This window comes from Chamaea fasciata, unplaced genomic scaffold (genome assembly GCF_029207755.1).
Source record: "Chamaea fasciata isolate MVZ Bird 193981 ecotype frontalis unplaced genomic scaffold, bChaFas1.0.hap1 SCAF_5, whole genome shotgun sequence".
NCBI classification, from domain to species: Eukaryota; Metazoa; Chordata; class Aves; order Passeriformes; family Sylviidae; genus Chamaea; species Chamaea fasciata.
In genome coordinates, this window is record NW_027094090.1 from 58,023,175 (window position 1) to 58,049,692 (window position 26,518).

At 41.8% G+C, this 26,518-nt stretch overlaps 1 protein-coding gene across 2 annotated transcripts in view; it reads left to right on the forward strand.

Moving 5' to 3' along the window:
• The window catches only part of PKP2 (plakophilin 2), a 38,535-nt gene extending 35,030 nt beyond the window's left edge, over nt 1-3,505 (forward strand). For both annotated transcript variants that reach the window (XM_066183842.1, XM_066183844.1), the window contains exon 13: nt 958-3,505. In XM_066183842.1, the coding sequence (XP_066039939.1) occupies nt 958-1,026 (69 nt within the window). In that variant the 3' untranslated portion in view covers nt 1,027-3,505. The remainder of the gene's footprint in view (nt 1-957) is intronic.
• The last annotated feature ends 23,013 nt before the right edge of the window (nt 3,506-26,518 follow it).

The following is a 26,518-nucleotide window of genomic DNA, read 5'->3' on the forward strand; positions in this document are numbered from 1 at the left end:
TTTTCAACACTCAGCTGAGTTAACTTCCACCTACCTAGCTTCACCCTGCATTACAAACTGTTTTCAAACCTTGTGTGTTTGCTGTTCAGAATTTGTCACTCCAAATTCCCTATTACCTAAAATTGTTCCAAGTTCTCAAGCAAGCTGTTAGCATTTAATGTTCAGCCATTTCTCTTTGTAGATTTTTTTTTGGTTGAAATTTGTTCCAAAAAAGTTTCTTAGCATAAACTTTAACAGTGTTGCATCACACTCAGCAGGCACTGCCCCACAAACCAGAAATCTCTGTTCAAGGATAAGGCTATTGTGCCATATAAATTCTTAACTAGCTTTTGTTGTCTCTGTTTTTTTTTTTACAACTGCATTTCTGACTTTATCATACAGCAATATCCCTGATGGCATGAATTTTATGAATTTACTGGTAGTTTACGAAAGTCTATAAGACACGTTTGTCAGACCTGATTTTCAAAAATGCTGATTATTTGCTCCTCCTGTGCAAATCAGGTTCCCTAGAGACACCAGGTATGGCACTGAAAACTTCAGAACCATCTAATGCCTAGACATTTTGGAAACTTTAGTCTAATAAGCCACAGAAATCAATTGATCAAATAAAACTGATAAAATCCTGAGTCATTTTGGTATTGCCCTGTGTTCTTTGTTCTGACAGGGTTAATCTCAGCTAGGTCAATCTCAGCTATTAGTCACCTTAAAGTTAGGAGTCTGTAGAGCTGAGCTAGAAGAACAGGCTTCTGGTACAGTCAGTCAGGGAGAATTCAGTAATTCCAATTCTCTTCCCTTCTATCTTGGACCAAACTGCCTGTTCTGTCTCTGTGACTGCACAGGGCTGTGCCTAGACCCCTACCATGGCTCCTTCTTCAGCTTTTAGGCAGCTGGACCCACCCTTCCCTTGCAGAATCAGCACTGGAGATAATGAATTGTTCTGTTCCTTCCATTCCAAAGGCTGACTTTAAGAAGGCGGATTTCATCAACAGCCGGACCACGAAAGCCTATAACTCACTCAAGGACTGAATCAGAGCATGACACCACGGGAGACAGAGATCATACAGCAGCTAATGTAACCATCCCCACAGGATTGGTGTTGCCATCATGAACCACAAAGCATCTCAGAACAAAGGGGCTGATTTTCTATAAAGACTTGAGTGGACAGAGAGTAGCTTTTTTGAGGTTTTAATACTAATCACCTTGTCATCACTGTATGTATCAACACAAGAATAACCAAAGATGGATTCTCCAGGATGTCTGAGGTGAAGTTTCATCCAGGTTTACCACTAGTCAGAGCTCCAGATAACAGTCTTTGCTCTATACAGAGGAGTTTGAAATGCTGCTTGGCAGCAAATCCTTTTCAGACTGTTTTATACCAGAAGTTTTCTACAGTGGATAAGCATCAAGTGCACTGCTCAGAATTTAGTAATTTTTCACTCTTGTTTTTTTCACACAGCTAAATAAGAATCTCCAGACTCTGTGAGTACGCACAAGAAGCTGTTTCACTACCTGCATTATAAAAGCACCAATGAAGTTAAAATTACTATTTTTGTATTGCTTGTTTTCATGGGCTCACTGGTTCTTAAGCCTCTTTCCTTTGAGATTTCATCAGCATCAGCAGGAAAACTGATTTTACATAGATCTTATCCTGCCTTTCTCCTCTCATCCTCCCTTACATGGCTGTTGCATTTTACAAGCATGTCCAGAAAGGATTTTAACTAGAACCACTAGGTTTAAGGCACTATGTTTCAGATGACACTTTGGGCTGAACTTAAGCTCATCATTCTTTGCTAGTTGGTGGAGAAATTATTTGTGGGTGATTCAGTGATTATTTTAAGAAATTGCAATTTCAAAACAATTCTATTGATAATCTATATATAATAAAGGGAGTGGAGTCTTGCCTTTATTTTTGAAGTAATACACACACACAAGAGGCTGGGCTCTGTGCTGATTAAGGAATTCATCTGATCCTGTTTCATATTCTCTTACTTGAAATGATCATCCTCCCTACAGCAATTACATGCCATGAGACAACTTTAGGACTATGCCTGCATATGTGGGAATAGGTAACAGGAGGGAAGAAAATTCCTGAGGACCTGAAGGCTCAGGTTTTCATGATATGATGCTCAAGATGGTAAAGAAGCACTAAAAAAAAATCCCATCTGCTACACTGAGTAACTCAGATTTTTCTCAAAAAAAAAAAAAAATCCCCAGGGGTTAGATTGTCCATAAAACCAGTAGGAAATTCTTGTTTAAATATTGGGTTATTAGCAGAAGTGTTCTGGCATTACTCTTTTGAAATCAGGGGAGGTGAACTGCCTTTAGGGCATTGGATATTTTGTCATGTGTGTTTACAAGCTCTGCTGCTCCAGCAGAGCCCATCCTGTACCCTCACTGCTGAACAGCTTTTCTTGTCCAGAAGGAGATGCAAAATCCTTGGAGTAGGACACTCACAGGGGAGGTCACCTGGCCTCTTCATTTCAGCACTTCTGGCTAAAGGGCTGGCTCCTACCAGAAATTTAGAACCAGCAGTTTGTACCACTGCACGGTGTCCAAACATATTGCTGGATATCTGGGAGCTAAATTCTGCTGGTAGATGCACATAGTTCTCCAAGGAGTCCCAGAAAGTCCCACACGTGCACACAAAACAGAATGTGCCCCGGGGAGGGAACTGAACAACACTGCTTTCCCATCACTGATCATTTTCACAGGGCCGTTAGTCCTCCACATTTGCTTTGAATAACTCAAATCAAATGCACTCCAGTAGGAGGTTTTAAAAATACTATTATTTTTGTAAGATGTCATATTCAAAATACTGCAGGTCCAAAAACAACACAGGGAAAGGGAACTTACAGCCCTGCATGTTGAGGGAATTGTTTTTATAACTTTTTCAAATATGATAGAAAACAGACAATTAAAATCCAACTTTCTCTTCTAACTTGTTAACCCAAGTAACTCTGCTTGTGCCATGAAAGAATGAATACCAGAAAACCTGGACAAGTCTCCTTTTACTGCCCAAAAGAAGTGGTAGATAAAATTAATATAGAAAGAGTAAACCTGTATACAGAGCAGCATAGGAATGAAGAATTGCAGTCTAAAAGATCAAGAAGGGAGCTTTTAGAGATACTCATGCATTTAGTTTTATTAAACTCACATGCTTTTTAAAAAACAAAACAACAGTGCTGGGTACTTTTAAACATATATGTGTACCTCTCAGTAAGATGCCCTTAAAAAGGAAATGCAGAGTTTTTTGGGTTGTTTCCATTGATGCAGTGATTTTAAAGGTCTTCTTCAATTGCAGTGAATTTATGATAGTGTCCCTTTAAAATCAAAGCAGTGTTCAAAAGTCACAAAGAAGTATCTCAGACCTGGCAGCAACATGAGAAGCATGAGACACGCCTTGTTACAACTGATCTCCTACTTGTATGCAATCAAAAACATTTCAGCAGGACTCCAAAGAAAACAAAGCACAGAAATAATAAAGTGCTCTCTCTAATGCAAAAAATCTGTCTTTGGTCTTTTTGTTATTAGTCAACCTACTTGGTTGGGATGCAGCAAATGTATTTTTAAGCCTTAGCCCTTCCTTCAAATGGGCAAACTCATTTTTAAACTAAATCTGGGTATGGAGACTTTGACTTCTAAAACAGGACAGTGTTGCTGAAGGCAAGTTGTGTAAAGTTCCTGTTGGATTCAGAGTCCTCCTGCTAATCCTTTCTTTGCCTAGTTTTGCTCACCAAACTACCCAGAATCTGCTGTTTTCACCTCTCTTTAATTGGTATTTGCCAACAAACTTGACCATGGGCCACTGGAGATCTCATAAATAATTAGAATCATCCTCACCATAGTCTTGGACCTGAACAAGTGGGAAATGAAACAATCCCACTTGCTCTGTTCCTGAGAGGAGATTGGAAACCTTGAATTTAAACATGCTGAGCAGTGGCCAAAGAGTTTTTGGCTGAACAGGGAACTCACCCCAGGTCCTCTTGCCTTGTGTCTTAACCAGTACAAGCCAGTACAACCATCTTTCACAGAATTGTTTTAGTAGGAACTCTTAAATAGTACAGATAATTTTGTAGTAGATTATGACATTGCCAGAGAATTAGTCATTCCCTTCCTCAGTTCATCCTCCTACCTTATTTTCTACTGTCACTGCTCCTAAACATCAGTGCTTTTTCTTCTCCCTCCTTTCCTAAATAGAATTAAACTATGTAAAATATTGCATTATATTGCACATGGGCAGAGGGTTTGGGTTACTTGTCCTTTTTGTGGGGTTTTTCTTTCGAGAAAAAACATGCTATCTATTAAGAGAGGTTCAGCCTCCCTTTCTGGCCCCATAAAAGAACTTCAGGTGGAATGAGCTGGCACCCTCAAAGGCCACACACAAGAACCCCAGCCCTCCCCTGGCTCCTGTTTAGCCTGGCAGTCTGTGCTCCAAAGGCAGCCCATGGAAGCTGAGGGCAGACAGGCTGCTTGGTTCGTTGGTTTTTTGTTTGTCACCATGCTTAGTCCTTAGATTCCAGCCTGGCAGAAGCATCAACATTTTCCTGTCTTTATTTTTCAGGGCCAAAAAGCCCAAGAGTGTCGCTTCACAGCCCTCTTGGGGAATGCTTCATGAGCTAGCCTGATGAGCAGCCACACAGTGAATCATGCACAAGCTATGCAGTGTTGAGACCTGGTGCTTCCCAAGCTATTCCAACTCCAGCAGCTGCCCTTCCATTCCTTTACTTAAACTGCTGCTGTTTAAAACCTCAGTTTACATTCCTGACTCATACTCCAGACACATCCCGTGGGGAAGATAACATGACCTTAAATCATTATCTGATGGGAGACAAAGATCTGGAAACAGAAATCACACTGGAGGAAACGCATATTTGAGTTCAACATCACAGCACACCAAGGACAAGCCCTGAAGCATCAGATATTGGTGCAACCATGTGAGTTATGCCTGGCATATTGGTTTAGATGTTTCACAGCCCATTGGAAACCCAGCAGGGAGATTTGCTTAAATACACCAAAGACTAAAAGGGCTTTAGTGCAGACATTGTACACAGATCAGGGGTTTGCCTTTCTCTACAGGCTTACTTTGGATATATTAATAGGTTTGCATATGAAGGGGAAATTAACTAATTTTGTCTTATTTCACATGTTCAGAGCTAAAAACATCCTGAAATACACATTAGAGGCATTCTAAGCTTAGGATCAGAAATTAGAATTTGCCTGCATTGCTTGTTCAGCTGTATCTTCCAGTACTATACCCAGTGTGACTGTGAATAATTCAAGTTTAGGAACTTAACATTTCTTTAACAATTCAGTTGTTCAACCCAAGCTCCCACTCTCTTATTTGTATTTTGTTATTCTTAGTCCTCTATCAGGCTAGCCTAAATATGCACAGATGCAGAAAAGAGGAAACAGGCATGTCCTTAGCAGCTGCAATTTAGATCCAGTACTGCAAATACCCCCACGGTATCAGGGCCTTCTTAACAAGCCCATGGTCACAGACCAACACAGAGAAACAGGGACACACTGCAAATCCAGTGCTCATCATCAGGCATTTTTTTCCAGTGCTGATCCCATATTCCCTCCAAATCTTACCTATGCCTGTGTTTTGCACCCTCTAATTGGTAATCAGCTGTAGGACTATGAATCAAAATATCACCACTCACACCTTGAAAGGAGCTGGGTCCCCAAAATCCCCACCCTGCTCTTCCTTCTGGGGTTGAGAAGGACAGCACTACTACGTGTACTTAAACATCTGGGTCCTCCTGCAACTTCAGTAAGAGACTTAATGTCTTCCTCAGTTCTAGAGAAATTTAAAGGCATTTTTTGTCCCTCAAAAATATGTCCTTACTGTGTTTTCACCGGAAAGGGAAATAGCCACAGAAAAATAGCAGTGATAGGCCAAACAGGGTACAATCTTTCAGAAAGTTCAGAAACTTTCTGAAGCTGATGAAGGTCATAAGAAAGTGGGTTCCTGTCAGAATAGCTGTGTTTGCCTTGGAATAACAACAAAACAAATCAGTAATGTTGTAGCATCAGTGTTGAACTCTGCCTGGAAAGCACACTGTGCCTTAGGACACATGAGTACACTTGAGTTTTAACTCAAAGCTCTGGACATTGGGCTTAGCCCCATTCCAAACTGCGTATGAGTTTAAACTCTGCACAATTCTCAAAGACTGGAGAACCTTTGAGTTGCAGTTACAACACAGCAGCACACAGGATGCTAAAGTGAGAGCAGTGGAGGTATTATGTCTTTCTGAAAATTAAAATAGGCATTCTTAGGGAGTTTTTTCTTTCCTGATGTTGGGAAAAATGCTCTAAACATATGATACACATAGCCTTGAAATACTATTTTTATAATAGTATATTTGTTATTTTAAAAGTATATGGACAAAAGTTTAGCGTTTTTAATGTAAAGGGAGGCTGGGATTAGAAACTCAGGTCTGATGATGTATATACACGGTGATAAAAAGGAGAATCTACAAATCAGTATTTTCACCAGCATTGTGGGGAGTTTTTGTATTTGGTTTGGTTTTGTTTTAGTGGTACTACTACTTGACCTGAAATTACTTAAAACCTGGAAGTCAAAATCTGCTGTCTTGGATAGCAGTAATATTCTTGCAAAAGTGTTATTGCAGAAGATTTGGCACAGTTTAAATGACAAAAAGAGATGGAGGGAAGATTGTCTTCTGGTGTGAAAGATTGGAGCAGAGGCCTTTGAAAGAATTCCTCCTGAGTACAGAGCATGAATTACCCATCGTCCAAGGACAGGTTTCCTGATCACATCAGTTACTGTTTTGAAGAGAGGTGGACAAATTCACCATTACCTCAGGCTTGTCATTAACTTATTGTGAGGGTTATTATGGATAATAAATAGGTCACAATGAATTCTACAGTCTATAATATGCTCACCTATGAAAGAAGAGCTATTAAGTGCATCTGAAACGCATGGACCTGTATTATACAAAGCAACCTCACATTCTTCACATTCACTGTAGTGGCTACAGATACAGATTTGTTAAACAGGCATTAAAAAAAAAAAAAGAGAGAGAGAGAGAGAGAGATAAAAAAGCCATTAAAGTCAGCAAACAGCAGTGAGCTGATTCCCAGCAGGAAAGAAAACCAAGGTAATGAAGGTGTAATGAAGGTGTAGCCCTGGACAGTGGTCCCTGATTTCTCATGTGTTCATTCCAGCCATCTGTGGTAGATGTATATTTTGCTGTCACTGTTTCCACTCCTGCAGTTAGGCAGTAGGACCTTGGCTAGAATTTTTTTTTTCTCAGTGAACACAAAGCAAAAATAAAATTAAAAACCAGTGTAACGTCTCAAGCCTGAAAAATATTTCACCACAATTCTAGTAAAACATGAAATTCTTGTTAAATGCCCATGACCCTGTGGTTTGGGCAAGAAAACACCCTCCTGACGGCTGGCAGCATCACCAAAAGGACAGCAAACAGCCAATAGTTTACTCTGGTTTATGCTGTTGTCCTTTAAGCAGAGGTACCTTTTTGGAAGGGGACAGTTTAATTTTTACATGCATGCCATGTAAAATTGTTAAATGTTACCATTTAACAATTGCTTTTTCAGGAGAGGAAAAGGAGGAGAAAGAGGAAAAGGAGAGTTTCTGTGAAGATCTTGCCAACATTCTTTCCCTTTCTGGGCTATAACAATAACTCTCCTCCTAAACAAAGAAAAATATGATTCTTCCCCAGCATCTTCCAAGATAAATCAATTACTGTTTTTTTGGGATGTCCAGTGTACAACAGGCATGCTGAAATATGCATGCATGCTATAAAGTACAAACTGGTTTTGCTTTGCCTTAGGAGACAATCCCTGAAGGTGACAAAGTTGAGACCAGAAATAATCTAGCAGTCCCATCTCTGCTCCCACATCAAAGTCACTTCAATCTCCTGTAAATTTAACAGTGAAGTCAGGGTAACATGTTGCTTGCCTCCATAAAACCCAAAACCTCAGACACAGGAAATTTGCCATAGGGTTGAGGGAAAGGAAGGTCTCAAAACAAAGGATGTCTCAGGAGTGGCTTGAGGATTTTCTTGCCAAAACAAAGTGAGAGACATCTGTTTGGGTCCTTCTTCATTTCAACAGTAGCTGTGTTGATAGTGGTGGCTCCCAGGGCTACAAGGGACACATGAGCAGATTCAGCCTTGCTCACTGAGACTTTGTTCACATGGAAGGTAAGTTCTGAAGGGACAAGAGAGATGTGGCTAAGGTCATGTGCTTATTTATTATTCATTATTACCTAAAGAGCTTTGATGGGAAGCATCTTCAGTAATATTATTCCAGTTGTTGGAGTCCTCTAATTGCCCAAACATACTTCTCAGAAACTGTACCCCAATGCCTGGTGGAAATAGCCCAACTCCAGCATTTCTGAGTAAACTAGTGTTTGACATGCTCAGTTTTCCTTCTGACAACAGGCCACTCACCTGCCACTGGCTTTCACCCGTGGCTGAATTTAGCAGACTATTCCCATACTGCATCATCTGCCATCTGCTCCTTCCTTCCATGACTTTTTCAAACCTGTGTCTCTCTCACCCTTGTAATTTGCAGATAAGGAGAGAGATAAGCTTTCTCACACCTGTGCTGTGCAGTTCTTTGTGTTTGTCTGGTCACTGCATGCACTACAGAGTCTGTTTGGAGTATTTTTTCTAAAGTCTGCTGATATGAGACATCTGTCCCCATAAGCAGCTCTTTACTCTAAGGGCTTTTGATGGTGAGGAGGATGATTTGATGATGAGGAAGATGGATATATTCTGTGAAAGATGAGGTTGTAGTTTGGTATAAACAATGATGTGGTAAAACTTCAAGTTGTAAAAAAAATAATAAATCACCACACCATGGATTTTCAAATTCTGTTGACCTTGGATTTTCAAATTCTGTTGAAGGATTTCCATGACTGAAGCTATAACTCATACTCTTCCCCAGAAATAAAGTACCATAGCATTTAGACTGTTTAAAAATTCTTCATGCTCATTGGACTGCACTTTTTAAGTGCTTGGCAGGGATGTGAAGCAACCTATAAATACCTGCAACTAAGCCCCAGATATCACAGAATGAAACTTTTTCCAGTAGTGAAAGGTGGTAAAGCAGGGGGCAACGGGGCAACAGCACCATGCTGAGGTTTGGGAGATTCAGGTTGGGCATCAGGAAAAAACTTCTTGCCACCATAGTGATGCCATGCTAGAAACAGCTAACCAGAGGTCAGAGATGCTCCATTCCTACCACTTTGGAAGACTTGACAAGAAAAAAAGCAGCCTGGCAACTCAATTATTTTCTATTTCATGCACAGTGCAAGTGGTTACAGCTCCAGTTGATCCCCTTTAGAACAATTTCTTTAGGATTTTAAAACTTCTTGTCATCAAGTGAAACCAGTTTAGGCTCATGGGGATAGGAAAAAAAAAATCTTTGAGGTAACTTTAACTGGTAAATATTTTCCCCTTGAAGGCAAACTCATCCCCTGGTTGGGGATGCAAACTCCAAGTGGCCCTGCCTAGCTACATGAAGCAGACAGAGCAACATTAGTTGCAACTAACATTAGCATTAACTGGGTTTGGCCAATGACACCAGAACAAGATGTTTGCTTGATCCCTTCCTCATTCCCCAGCACAAAGCTTAGTTTCACAACAAAGCAGATAGATTTTTCACAAGTTTGAACTCTTCTGTACTTCTATGTTGTTGCTGTTGTTCTAATCAAGCCAACAGTTCTGCCTCCAAAAAATTTCATATACCCGAAACAAAAAACACAAGTTTGAGAGAAAAAATAGTTACTTACAAACTTTCTTGAAGTGGATCTTAAAATTACCACTCTAAAAGAGCTCTGCCATATCAATTTCAGAATCTACTGTACTTTTGCTTGAGCTTTGATTTTCCATAATGGTGACAGCTTCCTTCACCATATTTTTTTATTCTTTTATACTCTCCTTTCAGTAGACCTCTCACATTCCAGTTGTAATAGTCACCATCAGCCAGATCAGGCCAGCTCTGGAAATTCCTTTAATCAGCTCCCTGATCAGGAGCTTATATGTGAGCCCCACATAAGGTAGCTGTCACACCCCTCTTAAGAGATAACTTAGAGGATGTTGGGTCTTGCCCAGCTGATGAATGAGCAACCCAGTCAGCTGTGAAAAAGGTCTCAGACACAAGGAGGAAACTTGACCTTGTTTTTTAGCTGTTTCCACAAGCTGTAATCCAGATGAATTCAAATCTTGGTCCGCCAGTGCAAATATTTGCATAATGTGGAACTCATTTTTCTCTTTAAAGTTACCATGTTAGCTTTAATGAGCATTTTAAGAGGCAAATATTAGAAGTTATCATTAAAGTCTCCAATTACAGATTCAGTTTGGTAGATGGGTCTCCATCCTTTTTTTTTTTGCTCTTATCTTAAGGAGAGCCTAAATTTAGGGGTAAAGGGGAGAAGAATAAAAATGTACTGTTTGAAATTTTGAAGCTTCTTTTGTAATGAATATGACAACTTAGACATTGGTTATATTCTGCTGACTTTTGTTTTCCAACAGCCTCAGTTAAAGATCCTAGTTTACCTGGGAACCTAGATAAAAATAAGCAATGTGTTAAAGTGCCCAGGGAGATTTAGAGCATATTTTTAAACATATTTAGAGCATATTTTTAAAACTTGTTCCTACTTAAGTAAGGAGAATGGAGAAAGACCTGGGGCACACCAGTGGATAGCAGTTAATGGATGGGTGAAGTTTGTACTGTATCTGTCATTTAGTAAATGCTGAACATAGAGAAAGGAACATACAGCATAACTTAGGAGGGAAGAGCCCAAAATGGCATGAAAGAACTTCATATTGTAATAATTTACTTGTTATGCCTCCAAGGCAGAATGCTGCAGCAATCTGCTATTCTAACAGCAGCAATAAAGTTGGAGATGGTTTGTTCACAAGATAAATTCCATGCTTCCTCCTTAGTTGATGTAAAATTTAAGGAGTATCTGCTAAAAGCCCCAGGTCTCAGCAACTGTGCTGTATTGACCAGCCTCAGTTGAAGTTCTTTGAAAATACATAAAGTAATCAGCAGTAATTACTAATAGAGGAGTTAGTCGCGTCCTTACTAACCTGAGATGCAAGCTGCCCCGAGACCCCAGGCACTGAGTCCAGATACAAGGCACCGAGCAAGCCGAATTAGGTGGTTTAGGAACCAATAAAAACCTTGTCATAAGAGAAAACTTTAGCCTAGATTTTTCCTTTAAGGATGTTTGAAGCCTAGTTGCCCTCATGAGTTGCAAATAAAAATTGGAATTTTTCTTCCTAAAGCATGCAAGCACTTTAAGAAAAAAAACATAATGCCACTTATGTACAGAATTCCTATTTAATATTGCACATCTAAGCCTCTGCTTACAAAGTACAAAAGTAAGAGGAAATAACAGCCTGAACAGTGCTTAAACTGCATTCTCTGTATAAATGGTATGGTACAGAACGTACTGAAGGAAAAGAACAACATGTTTTACCTGTTCTTGAGGAGTTTATTGGATTCCCACACCCAAAGGTATTCTGTTTATTGTTGCTCACCTGTCAGATCAATGAAAGCGTCTGGGCATCAGTGAAATCTCCTACGAACGGGTGTCCTTCAAAACAAGCAGTTTTCTCTGGCATCAGCTACAAGAGCTGAGTTAACATCATCTTTCCCATCTCAAACACACAGGGACAACTCCATTCCTTCAAATATCCACCGCAGATCATTTTCCAGGGACAATCCAAGCCACTTCTTCAGCAAAGCATTGATATGGTAGTTTGTTGGTTGTTGTTGTTGGTTTTGACATTGCTATTTAATGCTTTGAAAAATCTTATTAAAAGGACTGGTTTTGCACCAAGGGGAAATTTCTGTGTTTTCCAGGAGCCCACAAGTATGTGAAATGATGATGTGCTGCCCTTCAAAGGTGGAACCAAGCACTAGTTGCACCAAGCACTAGCCCGGCTTGTTTTCTGGAAACATTGATTTTTATATACATATAGACATGAATTGAAAGTACCTGTTTCAGATAAAGTGCTTTATTTTGTTGCTTCCTAGTAAATTGCTTTTGATCGCTGTTGAACAAACTTGATATCAAAAAGTATGAATGCTCTGAGCAGAACTAGCAGCATTCACAAGCATTCAGACTGCAATATGCACAGCAGGTTCAGGACTTGGTTGGGTGTTACTTCACCTTCAAGTTTAAATAACTATCAGCTTATCAAGATTTTTTTTTTTCTTTTTTTGAGATTTATTGTTTCTGACAGACAAATGTAGATTAAATATATTCAGCAACTCCCACACATATCTATTTTAGGAGCTTCCTCATACAAATATGATACCTCAAGGGCATTCTTTTACCAAGAGAGCTTTCACATCACCTAGGTTGTTTCTGGAAAGGTGTGAAATCTATTCAAGCACACCAAATTCCAATGTCTTTCTCAACACACTTGTGTGTCTGAGTGTATCTATACCAATTTGTGTGCAAGGGTTATAATAAGAAAGCCCATGAGAATGGGGGGTGGGGGGAAAAAAAGCTAAGTATTGGAAGTTAAGAAGGACCAACAGTAAAATTACATTTTTTAGTCTGTCCTCTCATGTTTCCACCAGATGCTCTACATTGGAACAGAGAGAAAGGATCTGATCTTGAAACTAAATTACAACCTCAATGACAGTCTAATGTCCATGTCCAGAAGAAGTCACATTCCTTCAAAAGTAACTCAACCTGTGTTGGCAACAGCAGTTTTTGACCCAGCCTTAGTGCTCACAAAGACTTCATCTGGCTGAAATGCTCAGATGCCCTCAAGTGCCAGCTGCATTTTGGCAAAAGAGTGTAGCTCTAAAAATTAGTGCATCTTCATTTTTTTCTCTGCAGAAGTATTAGAAACCACACAAGATAATTACAACAGTTCTGCAACCCAGGCAGAATGTTGGACCTGCCTGAGCCATTCTCTCACTTGAAAGTGACACACCAATTACAAGTTTCATTTGGCTGGGGGCTTTAATTTACTACATTTCAACATTCTGCTGAAGCTGTAGCTTTGTTTCCCACTGCACAGGCCCATCCCATACCAAGTGAGGGCCAGATGCAGAGATAACACTGAGCAGAATTTATTTGGCAACTCACCCCCACAATCCTGGAAGGAGGTGTTTTGGTGCCAAGTTTAGACAGGAGCTCCTGCTACATTTTGACTCCTGCCTTTAAAGCACATCTGCAGTGCATTTAGGACCACAAAGTGAGGTCCTGTGCCAAAAGCTAACTGTAGAAAAGTGAGAAAGCGGCATGCTTCCAATATTAATTTTAAATGCACTTTGCATGGACAAGAGCAGCAATGACTGATCTATCAACTGTCTCTGCAATTCACCTTGCACCTGAAAGAATACAACTGCAGAAAAGCAACTGTTTCTCACTCACATTGCAAAGGAGAATGAGAAGGGCAAATGGCTCAGGTAAACTAGAACAGCTGTTTTTTCTAGCCCAGTTTAGGCGAGGAACCCCTTGTTAGAAACAATTCCTTTGTATTTCAGAGTACCCTTCTCATAATGGTAATAATAAAAGCACAGTCTTCTAAAACATCTCTGCCAGAATCAGAAAAAAAAATACAAGAACACATGGCCCAGGAAGGTCTGCCTGCCAGGGAGGACAGGATCCAACAGCTCTTTTTAAGAACTGTTTGAAGATCCTGACTGCAAACTGTCAGTTCGTATTTAGAATTTATTAAGGCTTGTGCAAATGTAGTTCCTTTAATGACACTACTAAAACCACCTTTTAAGCATTAAAAAAACCCTACATTTCTAGCTTGGCTGGAATGGAAGAAGACAGCTTAATTAGAACAACCAGACTTTCAGATAGAGCATAACATTTGGTATTTCAGCTCTGTAGTTTTATAGCTCTGGAGAAATTACCTTGCAGAAGCTGAGATCTGCTGAGATTTCTCCTTAAGTTAATATGCTTCCTTCCACAGGGAATGCTCACCTTGTGCTTATGCTAATAAAATTATTCCTCATTATTTCACCTGTGTTGTATATCCTCTTCCATTTCTAAACTACAAAGACCAACAGAAAAAAATATTCCAGCAAGGCCTGAGGCGTGTCCAGAACCATGAAGAGAAGTGGGAACTGTGCTAATTTCAGTGGCTGAACTGCTTTCTTGTTAATCTTGTACAGCATCAGAATTGGCCAAGTCAAAAGCATGAGACCATTTATTTCTAGCATCTCCCATAGGATCAGTGCTCTAAGAGGATAAAAAATCCAATATGAATAATCTCACTGGGATAAAGGAGGTGGATGAAACAAGACAGATTGGATGGAAAATAAGTTAATCACTAATCTAATAAAATATATGTTGCATTTGTTAGGGTTTGTTAGAACACATTCTAGAATGTGTAAATTGTCATAATCTCTGGAGATGACCAGTTACCTCCAGCAGAAGTGGTGAGGTTCCAAAGGGCCACAGGATGGTAAGCACAGGACTTATCATTAGAGAGGGTAAAAAGCAGGTCAGTAAACCTGCTTGACCTCGGGGATGAAATATTAAACTCCATTCCAAAAATAAATAAGGACAGTCTGAAAGTGGCTCATTCATTGCCTGCTAAAGATTTACTACGTGTCACCCAGATTTGAAAAATGCTTCTCTCGTTTAAATTCAGCAATGGTACACAAGCAGATTTCCTGTTTCGCCCTCACCACACCACTGCATCTACACACAAACTCAACAAAAGACTGGCAGCAAGCAGAAAGATGGCCGGTGATGTGAGATTTAATTGACTTTGAACTAAACTGGAAAAAATAAAAGGATGAAACCAAAGAGTGATAGCCTCAAGGTATTATGAACCACCATCTAATTGCACTTAGAATGACTTTTTAAAGAACACCTTTTAAGTCTGATACCCTTTATGACTAGTTTTCAACCAGCTGCTAGTGGCCAGTACTTGCAATGCTTCCTTAGTGAGGTTCTTCAACACACGAGGATTCAGCAGCTTTGTGGAGCACTTAGAAGCCCAAATCTTGCTAAAAGATATTTACTGTGGAAAGTAAAGGCAGGCAGCCATCACAACTGCCTGCATCATATGCAACACAGAAATCTTATTTTTCAATCTGGATTTCATTGCTGGCCCAGAGTGTGATTTTGTATTAGTTTAAACCAACTTAAATTGTTCATTTTCCTCCCTCATGACTAGACTTTCCCTCTGCCCACCCTTACATCAGTTCTGGCATTTATTTGACTCCTCCTTCTGTATTTTTCACCTTTGCTGAGGCTCCTTTGAGCCTGCAGCCCTACAGTCAGATTGCCTGGGTACCAGGCGTGTGTGGTATTCACCAGGGCAGGCACACACAGCCAGGGACAGGCTGAGGCTCTGCCTGCAGACGCCCCTGCACATTTTGCTTGGGGCACGTCACCAGCCTTGGCTATGACTCTGACACACATAACCTGATGGGCACCTTACTCTTCAGAGGACAGAGATGCTTGCTGCCATCCTCAGGAGAAATCAAGACCACGATAGTAACTGGATCTCTTAGAGATCCTCCTTCTTGCAATTATTTCATGCAATTGATTGATATCAAGTGTCTTTCAGTCAGGCTGCCAAGTCCCATCACAGGTCTCCAGGCAATCAGATCACTGGCAAGACTGTGAAGCCACACCTTCAGGTCATGGCTTTCAAGGAATGATAGAGTGAGCCAGATCCCATGAAAGCTGGTGTGAGCTGATCAGAAGACAAGCACTCCAGGAAAAAGTCTCCAGTGTTTGCATGCATGCCCGTCATGCCAGGCCATCGTGCTCTGTTCATGCAGTGAGCCAGGAGAGTGGGTCTCAGCCTTTTATGTTAGTCTGGAGAGGGCTTCTCCCTTCCTCTTTCCTTCAGAGGACAAGAGTCATCCTTTTCAAGTCTTCTCTTGCTCAAATCCATTTGACTCAGGTCTCAGACCTTCAGCTCCTCCCTAGGGAGATGAGAAAAACCAGAAGCTTTGTTGCTCACATTGCTTCATGACCATGGATGATGTTAATTATCCCCATAGCAATTAATTTCAGGAAGCATTCTCTTGCCCACTGAGTCAGGAACACAACCACTACACAAGACGTAAAGATACACATCATAGCCCGTTATTTCACTAATCTCAGGAGAGCTGCAGTAGCATGTCTTGCAGGTGACTCACAAACCCACAGTGTTTGGATTCTACCTGGTAACTTAAAGCCTTGGTTCTGAAATGCTGTCCAAGGATTCTCCTCTGGATTACCTGAGGACTTGCATCCTGGAAAGCTGCAGCCTCAGACCTCCAAGGCGGTTCAGCATCTCAGCCACAGGCAGGCCATGCACTGATAGTCCCAAGTCGGAGCAGTCAGCCCACAAGAGCCTATAGATTTAGGGAAGGTGCTGACTGGCTTTAATGAGGCTGGAGCAAAGTGGAGGTGCCCAGGGAAAAAACTGACCTTGTAAAGGAGGGACCTCATTAGCAACTGACAGGACTCACTTGGACAGTTTCTGTGGAGAAACACGGAACAACGTATGGATCTTTGGCAAAAGGAAGCGTTCCGTGTCAGGCTGCTCTCTCCTCACCTCTGCCTGCCAGTCAGGAGAAAAGCTGGAATTCTGCTGTTCAAACTGCCACTGACTAGTGCTACCACGCCTCCCTGCTGCCTCCTCAGCCTTCCTGGACAAGCCTTAGAGGAAGGAAACAGAAAAAGCATCCAAGTGGGAGTGTGCCCCAACTGTGCAGGTTTCAGCTGCTCCAGACGTGGGATGGGAACAGGGCTGTAGGTCTCCCAGTGCCACTCGCAGGAAGGTGCTTTGCTCCAAGGCTGCTGAGTGCAGAAGAGGTAAAAGCTCAGGGTGGGGTCATGTGGACACGTTTGCTCTGTGCCAGGAACTGACTGACTCACGCAGTTTCACTCCCTGTGGGTCCTTTGTCTATGGCTGTGATTTAGCAGTGCAAACCACAGCTGGCCAACTGAACTCCAGACTGGAAAGGCACACCCATCCTCACTTTTGGTTTAAATGGATTACTCCGGTTTTTTCACGGGTAATTTCCACTGGAAGTCTCTCCGGTGCATTACTGCAGCCACAGAGAACTCAATGAATCATTTAGAATTCGCAGCTGTAGAAGAAACCACCCTGCTAACAGAGAAGAGCATCGACCCTCTCCGGCCAGCCCCAGCCCCGGCGCACACCTGGCACAGCCCTTCCCTGCTCCTGGGAGCGCCCCACGATGTTTGCTGGAAGCCAGCCCAGGGCAGCAACAAAGGGAAGGCGTTGGCCTCTGCCTGGGACGTGCCAGCACAGCCCCCTGGTGACGAACCCGGCACTGCCACACCGGCAAGCTGAGGGATTATGAACGGGGAAATTCTTTCCAGCAGAGTCGCTAATGCCAGGATCCGGCCTCACTGCTGGCACCTGGCAGTGCTGCCACCTCACCGGCCGTGGCAGGATGGCTGCAGCAAAGCCGGGTGCAGGCGCTGAGTGTGGGGGACAGAGCAATGGAGTATGCCAAAGCCTCCTGCGCTGCTGTGCCCTGTCTCCCCGGCAGCCGGGTTCAGCACAGCTTCAGAAACCCTGAAAAAGTTTCAGTTAAGATTTAGAAGAAAAGAGAAACCATCTCATTTTAAGACGGAAAAAAAAAAAAAAAAAAAAAAAAAAAGACATTTTGGACTGAACATAGTATTTCCTACTTCTAGATTTTACTTTTTGTATTACGAAAAGCAAAGGGAAGTGGAGGACACAAATAAATAAAATGCACCAGAGACCCACAGAAGTCCCCAGTGACCTCAGAGAAAACACACCCCAGAGGTGGGAGATCCCCGGTTAACCCCGTGGCCCTCACCTACCCTAAGAGCTCACAGAGCACACACCAGCGTGTCCCCTCCCTAGGACCAGCCAGTCTCTCTGTCATAGATGGTGCCACAAATATTTAGGCCCAAGGTAACAAAACACACCAGGACCACAGGCTTCCAGAGCACTGCTAGGAGAAATCAGGCAGTCCAAGTCCTGTTCCTGTGAACTTCTCCCATGAAGGTGTAACGTAACTCTTCCGGGAGCAATTTGCCAGGAGCAATCAATGAGAATTCCCATACTGCTGAATAGCAAATTTCCAGAGATAATGGCTTCCTTCCCATGCCTCATCCCGGGAAACACTCGAGGCCAGGTTGCATGGGGCTCGCAGCAACCTGATCTAGTTGAAGATACCTCTGCTTATTGCAGTGCGATTGGACTCGATGGCCTTTAAAAGGTCCCTTCTAACCCAAATCATTCTGTGATTCTCATTAAATACTTTTGGTTTGAAAAGTTCTAATAATCCCGTCCTTTCTTGTAAATCCTAAGGGTTTACATGTGCTTTTCTAATCACCAACATATTAATCATTTTTCCAGGAATTTTGCAAGAGGAGATTTTGCAACATAAAGCAGATTTAGTTAACATAAGCTGGAGCCGTGCGCATTTTGACAGCAAGGTTAATAGCCTTGACATAATGGAATTAAACTATTAAAAGCATTTAGGGTGTGGATGTAACTTGAAACATATTTAGGAAATCAAAGCCAACAGGCTACCACATTACAAGGGAAGAGCATTGTTTAGGGATATTGTAGGGCCCCTGATTCTGATAAGGTGTCCAAGTAAAAGAAGAAGAATTATGAGAGTAAAATCAATGCATACCCATCAAAGGTTAAGAACTATTGCCTGCAGTTTCATGTGCAAACACTCCTATTCCGGCTGTGAAAAGAATAATTAAAAAAAAAATTAAAAGCCTGATAAAGGGGTAGACACTTTCAACCAAATACTCTTATTCCTTTTCATCACACACCAGCTTTGAGAGGTGAAATTCCCCCGTGACAGGCCTATTGGATGGCGTTCAGCAACTGAGACTCTGTGGGGAAACAGAAAAAGTTGTTGGGGCCAGAGAAGCTGCTGTTGGAACGTGCTCTTGTTTCCTACAAAAGAAGCATGCACAAATGATGAGAGGAAGGAATTAAGCCAGAAAAAGCCACTTTTGACCCCGTTGCTGTATTTAACTTGCAATATTACTGCTGAGGAAGTAAAAGCAGTTTAACTACAAACTCCTTCATGCATATATATTATTTATTTATGTTGGGAAATCAGTGCAGACAAGTTTGCTTGGGCTCAAGCTGTGGAAAAGGGGTAGCCAAACAGTTACTGGGAAGGGCATCACTCCCAGCACAAGTGCTCTAATGTCTTCAGAGACAGAAGATAAATCATTTCAGATGACAGGAATGCTGTTTAAAAAAAAAAAAAAAAGAAGAAAAAAAAAAAAAGAAAAAAAAAAGGCAGGTATCAATGGAAGGCTAAGTAGGGAGCTGCCTGATTAGCACTCCACAATTGTGAGAGGAGAGCTTGAGGCTGGACCCTTCACTACCAGCCTCAGGGCGCTGAAAGGATAATACTCGTGGGGGTCACCCAGACAGGAGACCTGGAAAGAAGGGAAGTGCTAAAATGAAAATCTCACATTCCATTAAAAAATCTGCCTCTGCAGTTGTTCCCTCTGTGCCTCAGACTGAACTGCATTTCTGTGTTTTTGCCAAGTAGCTTTACCTGTATCATGTATCTCTGGGTTTAGCCAAAGGGGAAGTAATAAATTGGAGCATATAGAGCAAGATAATAAAATGCAGAAGTTTTATACTGGTGTCCCATCAGCCTGAGAAAATTTATGAGATCTTGGCTCTAGCAATGATCAAGAAACACATTAAGCAGCACTAATTCCTCTCAAGTGCTTTCTTGAAAAACAACTTCTCTTATCTTAGCCTCAAAGTTACCTCTGTTCCTTGCAAATTTCAGCCTTAATCCCAGCAGAAGGATGGCTATGATTTCAGTAGTAAAAAATTATTTGCAGAGATAACAAACCTATTGTAACTGAAATGACTGATGAACCCACTAATCTCAAAGGGAGGAAACTCACAGAACTTAATTTTCCCGTTTTATTCATTTTTATGCATCTCTTCAGCAGTTCAGCCAACATTAGCAGAGACAGTGGGGTCACAGCAGGTTCAAGGCACAACAGGTTCATTACCTGAACAAGGATTTTTGTGCTGTAAAATCTATTTCCCATCTGGATTACAGGAGGAAACATCATCTGCATAACCAATGCTTCTAAAACTGGTTTTATATGCAGCCCAATAAATTATTTATCTATCTTCGACTTAATCAAAAAGTTATTGTCACTAAGGGCTAGCCTCTGCCTCTTCTGGTTGAAACATCTGGGTTATAACATCCTGCAAGGAAATCTGTTGAAATTACAGCCAAAATTTCACCCAGATAGACACAAGCAGGCGTTGAGTGAGAGTCATGCATGTGATTTGTGTCAGGGGAGTGTCACTGTCAGTGTGCCAGAGTTAACTTGGTGGAAGCTGATGGACTGCTCTGCCAACATGAACCAACTGAGAAACTGCTGCTGGCTCTGACCCCCAGCACACTTTAGCTCCTCATGGCCCAGGACAAGGACTATGGAAGCCCAAAAAGAGCAGCATTAGACCTTTTACAATTCAGTGTGCACATACAGCCTGTCCTGAAAACCTCTCCACAAAACAAGAGCAAGCTCTTCTCAGGCAGGGGCAACCCACCGGCTCTACTGGTTCCTCTCAATTGTTCCCAAAACTGGTCTCCATTTATTGTAAGGAACTGGCTGGCAGGTCAAGGTTTCCAGCATTCATTCTGCCATGCTGTTAAAATCACATTCCTATGCAGCTCAGACGAGGAGATCTATCATTTTAATACAATAAAAGTAAAATTCCAGTTTTTACTCTCTCAAGACCTGTGTGAAATCAAACACGCAGTAAAAAGACTGTTTGCATGGGGCACTGTACACACACCGTACACACTTAAAAGCCAACTGTATTGTCAATATTGCAAATTGATATAGATTTAATTTGCCTTTTTTGCTTGAGAAACAGTAATGAGACACCCCCTAGGGCTAATTTAATATAGTTTTGTGAACTAAGCATCTGTTTCACATCTCCAAGCAAATGAGTCTGAAGTCTTATACAGAGTGGATTGCATTAACCTTTCTAATTATTCTTCTCCTGAGAAAGCACTTCCAGATTTCTCCTGACAAAACATATTTCACTCCTGAAGTGTATTTACTGCCAGTAATTAAAGCAAAAATAGAGCGAGCGCACAGACACACTCTCGCAAAACAGGCAGCCCAACAGCAGAACCACAAATGCTAAGGAGCCTTACAACCCCATAAAGCCTTGGAGCAGCCTGTAAACACAGCTGATAACAAAATCCAGCCAGAACAAAATGTGTGCTCGCTAAAGATTAAATAACCAAACCCCTCAAATTAAGGTCTGACACCAGGAGTATGTTTAGTCCTCTCATTTAAAAAGTCCTGTGTTTGTATTAAGTGCAGAGGCTTGACATGCTCCAGCAGAACATGTCTCTGCATTCCAGCATGGCAAAGGATCAGTATTTAACATCAAAACAACCTCAGGAACATCCATGGGGTCTTTAAATGACAGACAACAGAATGTGTGTCCTCCCTTTCTCCCCCTACCCCAAACTGTGCACAGCTCTGTGTGATGTTACTCCAAAGGGCAGCTGAGACACTGGATGGTGTCTTCCTGTGATAAATAGGCACATTTATTGGGAACTCAGCACATTCATAAAAATGAAATGAACTGAAGCAAAAGTGCAGTGAATCACCAGTGGCTGGTCCCTTTGAAGGGAAATGGAAATCGGAGATGGCATATTAGAAAGGATCACCTTTCCTCTGCCTCTGTCAATGCCATTCACATGCCACTTGCATTTTTAGCTCAAATCTACAAAGGGAAAAATTCTGTCATAACGGCTGCATTGAGCTGATATACAATGGAGAATTGCTGATTTGGTTCCATTTAAAAGAAACACAGAATTATTTTGGACGAGGCACAATAGCACTAAGTTCTGCTTTAACTTCGTATAATTACAACTGGCCATTCATATGCTGAACTGACATCAAAGAACAATTTATTTTGAGTAATAGCCCATAATTCACCCTAACATATGTAATTAGAAATGAAATTTAATATATGCCCAGGCTATTGAGAGAGAATGAGAAGTGCGACTTTTGAATTCATACTGTGTAGGATCTGCTTAATAATATGACAGCTAAAGATTAATCACCCATCGCAGCACGAAAGATCAGGTAATATGAAACAACCAAACAAAAACCATGCACAATGGAAACGCATTATAAACACAGTGGAAATTATACATGACAAAGCTAAATTAATTCCTGGTACAACTCAACTATTATGGGAAGAAAAAATAAAGAAAAATATAAAAAAGGGACTTGGGCCCCTGTTTGTGCAGCATGTGGTAGCCCCAAGGACAGGCTGAGGCTCTGCCTGGGTTAGAAATGGCCATCCAGCCTCCAAGGACTGCAGCCCTGGAGCAGGAGCCTCCCAGCAGGGTGGGAAGGAGCAGGGTGGCCACATCCCAGCACCACTGAGCAGCTGCCCGGCTGCAGGAGCCTCCAGCTAGTCCTGGGGAGGCCCTCCAGGGGTCCTGGATGTGCCCTGCTGCAGCTTTTCACATGTCATGGCTAACACAGTGACACATCTTCATTTCTCCAGCTAAACCCTCCTCACCTTGGTCTTTCCCCCTGCCAGTATTTGCACATAGTGGTCATAGTCCTTTAGGCAAGCACTAAAGGACCACACTGTGATGTACCAGGCAGGCAACAAAAATAATAAAAAATATGAAAATGCTGACATGAAAACCTCTATGTAAACTGGAAAGGGTGAGTGGAGTAAAAATGTGCAAAAAGCGAAAAGGCTTTCAACTGTTAAATTGCTGTCTTATGAAATCTGCTGCCTGTGAAATACAGTGACTTATCTGCTTCAAATAAAATAAATGAAGTAGAAATGTCACTGCGATAAAACATCTATATTATGCAGCACACAGGGAACAGGTACAGCTCATGGCTAATGACTCCCCACCTTTCTAAGTACTTTGTCCCTATAGCTGCGGCACATTTTCTTGAGCTGGTGTCTCCCTGAAGCTTTTGTAACTGATTGATAGTCTAATAATTCTGATTGAATTTAATGGATTTACCACCTACCTTTGAAATGGCTGCATTTAAATCTTTTTTATCCTGATCATTTCTCAATGTATTCTATCATTCTGCCTTGCTATCCACCCCTCACATCAACACTGATACTGGGCTTCAAGAAGAAAGCAAGGGGTACCTTTTCTGCCTTGAGACAAAAACAGTTTTACTGAGGCATTCAGGCAAGGCACTACAGTGAACAGAAAGCTTTCTCTTTGGGTTTAAATGTTGCGTTTGGGGTTTTTGACTTAGCTATTCTGCACTCTTCCCATTCTCCAGGTCTGAAACTTGTTCCCAGGACTTGTCAACAGTTCAAGCTGAAACAAAATCTTGTGGAGGGCATGTGGCTCTGAGCATGTCCATTTCCTGCAGCTGGGAAGAGAGAGCTTTTCTGAGGCTTTTGTGACAGGAGATGTGGGGTGGAAAGCTCCAAAGAACTGAATGCAGTAAGTCACAAAAGGGAAAAAGGAGGACTTAAAATGTTTGTCAGTCCCTAGTGAATACCTCGATACATTTTGGAGGTAACCAGCAATTGCTCTGGGTTACTGAGCTTTTCCAAAGTACCATCAAAGAAGCTGCCAGAGCTGCCTCTGCTTAGTGTGGGGACCACACTTCTGGATCTTTTGGTTAGGGCTATTTTTAAAAGTTGACCTCTGAAGTTACCTCTGCTCTTCCTCTTTACTCAAATGCATTTGACCAAATAAATGTCAGCACGCCATGATCTAATTCTGTGGAAGACAGAGAGCAAGAGCCAGCTGCATTAGTTTTAGCCAGCTGGGAAAGTCTCCAACAGCCAGGGTGACTTCCCTGCACTTTGATCTTCCTTCTTTACATGAGTTTCTGTGAAATTTAACAGGACTACAGGGCTATATTCATGTATATATGTATATACATGTAAATATTCATGTGTATATATGTATATATGTATCTATACACACATTAATCTTATATACACTTTAAAATTAGTCCCATATAGGTGTGTAGAGGTATAACCTGTTATACAATCATAAGTTATATAGTAATATATAGTATAGGCTATATAGCAATCATGGTTTACCCTAATAAATGTTAATAATGATCCACTGATTCTACGTAAGCACAGTATCAAGGCCACACGTGCAAGAGGCTCCTTTATCCACCACTGTTAATGAAACTGCTATTTATAGAAAACATGTTTGTTTGTGTGCTCATGATAAAGATTGAGTAATGAATTCCTCAGGGTTATTTCAGGTTCACACACACACAAAAATTTAAAGTGCTTACACAGCTGCACCTGGACTTCTTCCCTTCTATTTGGCAGCCAGGAGTTATCCTGGGCTCTGGAACAGCTTGTCTTGTTTAACATTAATGTTAAGCAATGTAAACAGCTAACAGTATCCCATAGTTAGCCATAATGCTAAGGTACACATAGCACTGAGGAACCCTCACTCTCCTTATTTGCAATGATATTTAAGCAATTGTAGACAGGGAGGTACAGGGCCATTGTTTGCCTGGTTTTCAGGTCACTGGAGTCCCACAGAAATAAGTAAGACTGCCCATTGCCAGATGCATTTCAACAGGTTGAGGAAATCTTTAAGTCTCCATTACCCAAATCACGACTGAGCAGCGTCAATTTCCATGGACATCTCCCAGCCTGCAGCTGCTGCACAGGGGTGGATTGGCAAAGGGAAGGCGAACAATGGGGCAAACCCCACCACTTAACATCGCTGGGGACATGTGGGACCACAGACATACTTTCAGCTGATAATGAGAATGAGCATTAGGCTGATCTAACACTCTTTAGCAGACACTGCATCCAGTTCACTCCTGGTATGAATTGAATCACCATGGAGAAGCTGGTATTTCAGGCTGCTCCTCCCTCTCTGCTGGTTTGGCCTGCCCAATATTGTAATTTCACAGCTAAAACAACACTTCTGGGCTGACAGACACTTCACCCACTCTAACTGCAGCTCACAGCCAGCAAAAGCCACTGCTTCTCAGAAAGTTCAAGATTCTGGGCTATCGATTTTTACCAGTGTCACACAGGAGTGCTGACGTGTCCTTGCAGTGTTAATAACCCCAGCTGCAATGCAGCTGACCTTGTGGACAGCTGCAGGCAGGGGACAAATAGCTGCCTCTTAAGGGGTGAGATTTAGGAACAGGCTCATGCTGAGAGCTGCAGGTGACAGTAGGCACTTTTCAGGAAAGACAGAAAATAAAGCCCACCCTTCTGAGACACCTGGCATCCCCAGATATCCTGTGTTTCACTGATAGACCTGCCTTTCCTAGATAAAACCCTGCAGTGCCACACTGGGCTGCCCCAGGAGAAGGGACAAGCAGGGGGCTGTGGGCAGTCTCCCACCACATGGGGTACATCGAGGGCTGAGCCAGGATCAGGGGGTTCAACAGGAGCAAAAGGAGACCAGGCAGGGCTACCCCTATAAAGTAGCGAGGACAGGTGTCCTGGGCTGAGCTGTAACAGGGTCCTGGACCTTGGATAAAGTGGGGAGATTCCAAGGCAGGCTGGGCAGGACAGTGAGGGCTTGTTTCTTCATATTCGGTGGACGTTTTTATCAACTACTACTTTACTTTAACCTACAAATGCACTTGAGCACAGGCCAAAGTTACTCTCCGTGCTTGCAAATGGGTATTGTGACAAAGTATTTCTGGTACGAAGGAACGAATGTTTTTTCTTTTAGTGGATCCTGCTTTAGAAAAAAAAAGATATTATTCTTTTCTTACAAGCCTAGCAGAAACATTAATTTGAAGGTTTCTCCTCCTCCTGAATTCCATGGAGCCTGACAATTCCATGATGCCTGAGAAGCCAGACTAGATATGATAGCACCTCAATACTCAGCAAATCTCTAAATGTGATTAGGTTGGAGTACCCTGAAATGTCTTTGGGAGCTGATATCATCCCCTCCTGAACGACCATTCACTAACCAACTACTTGCCCACGTTGTTTTAAAGGTATTTCAAACAGCACTGATCTTAATGTTGATCTGTAAAGGATTCCAGTTGGGAATGCCCCTCTATTGTGAAAAACAAACATTTTTCTCTATCTTTTATCAGTATTTGCAACTTGTCTTATCACGTACTTGAAGTCTGTGACATGTCAGGGAAACTCCCACAGGCCTAGAAGATTTCAGGCAGAATCCCACTCTATAATTCCCCCTTATCACATAACAATACACAAGATATGAGCAGCCTGAACCGAGTGCATTGACTAGTGATTCCTGGTGAGAAAGAGCAAGCTTCTCCCTTCCAGGAATAGAGCAGGAATATAAATTGTTAGCTTTCAGACCACGAACCCATCAAATTAATCCTCTGTGAACATCAGTAACAGCTATTTATATACATATACATGGAAAATAACCACCAACCCAGAATGAACACTGACACTGTTGTTTGTGTCAGGGAACATCATTTCATGCCTTGCTTAAGTGGTGACCAGGTTCCTTCTCTTTGGCTGGAATATATACTAAACACCTTAAATCAGATTCAGAAATGAGCAATACAGCA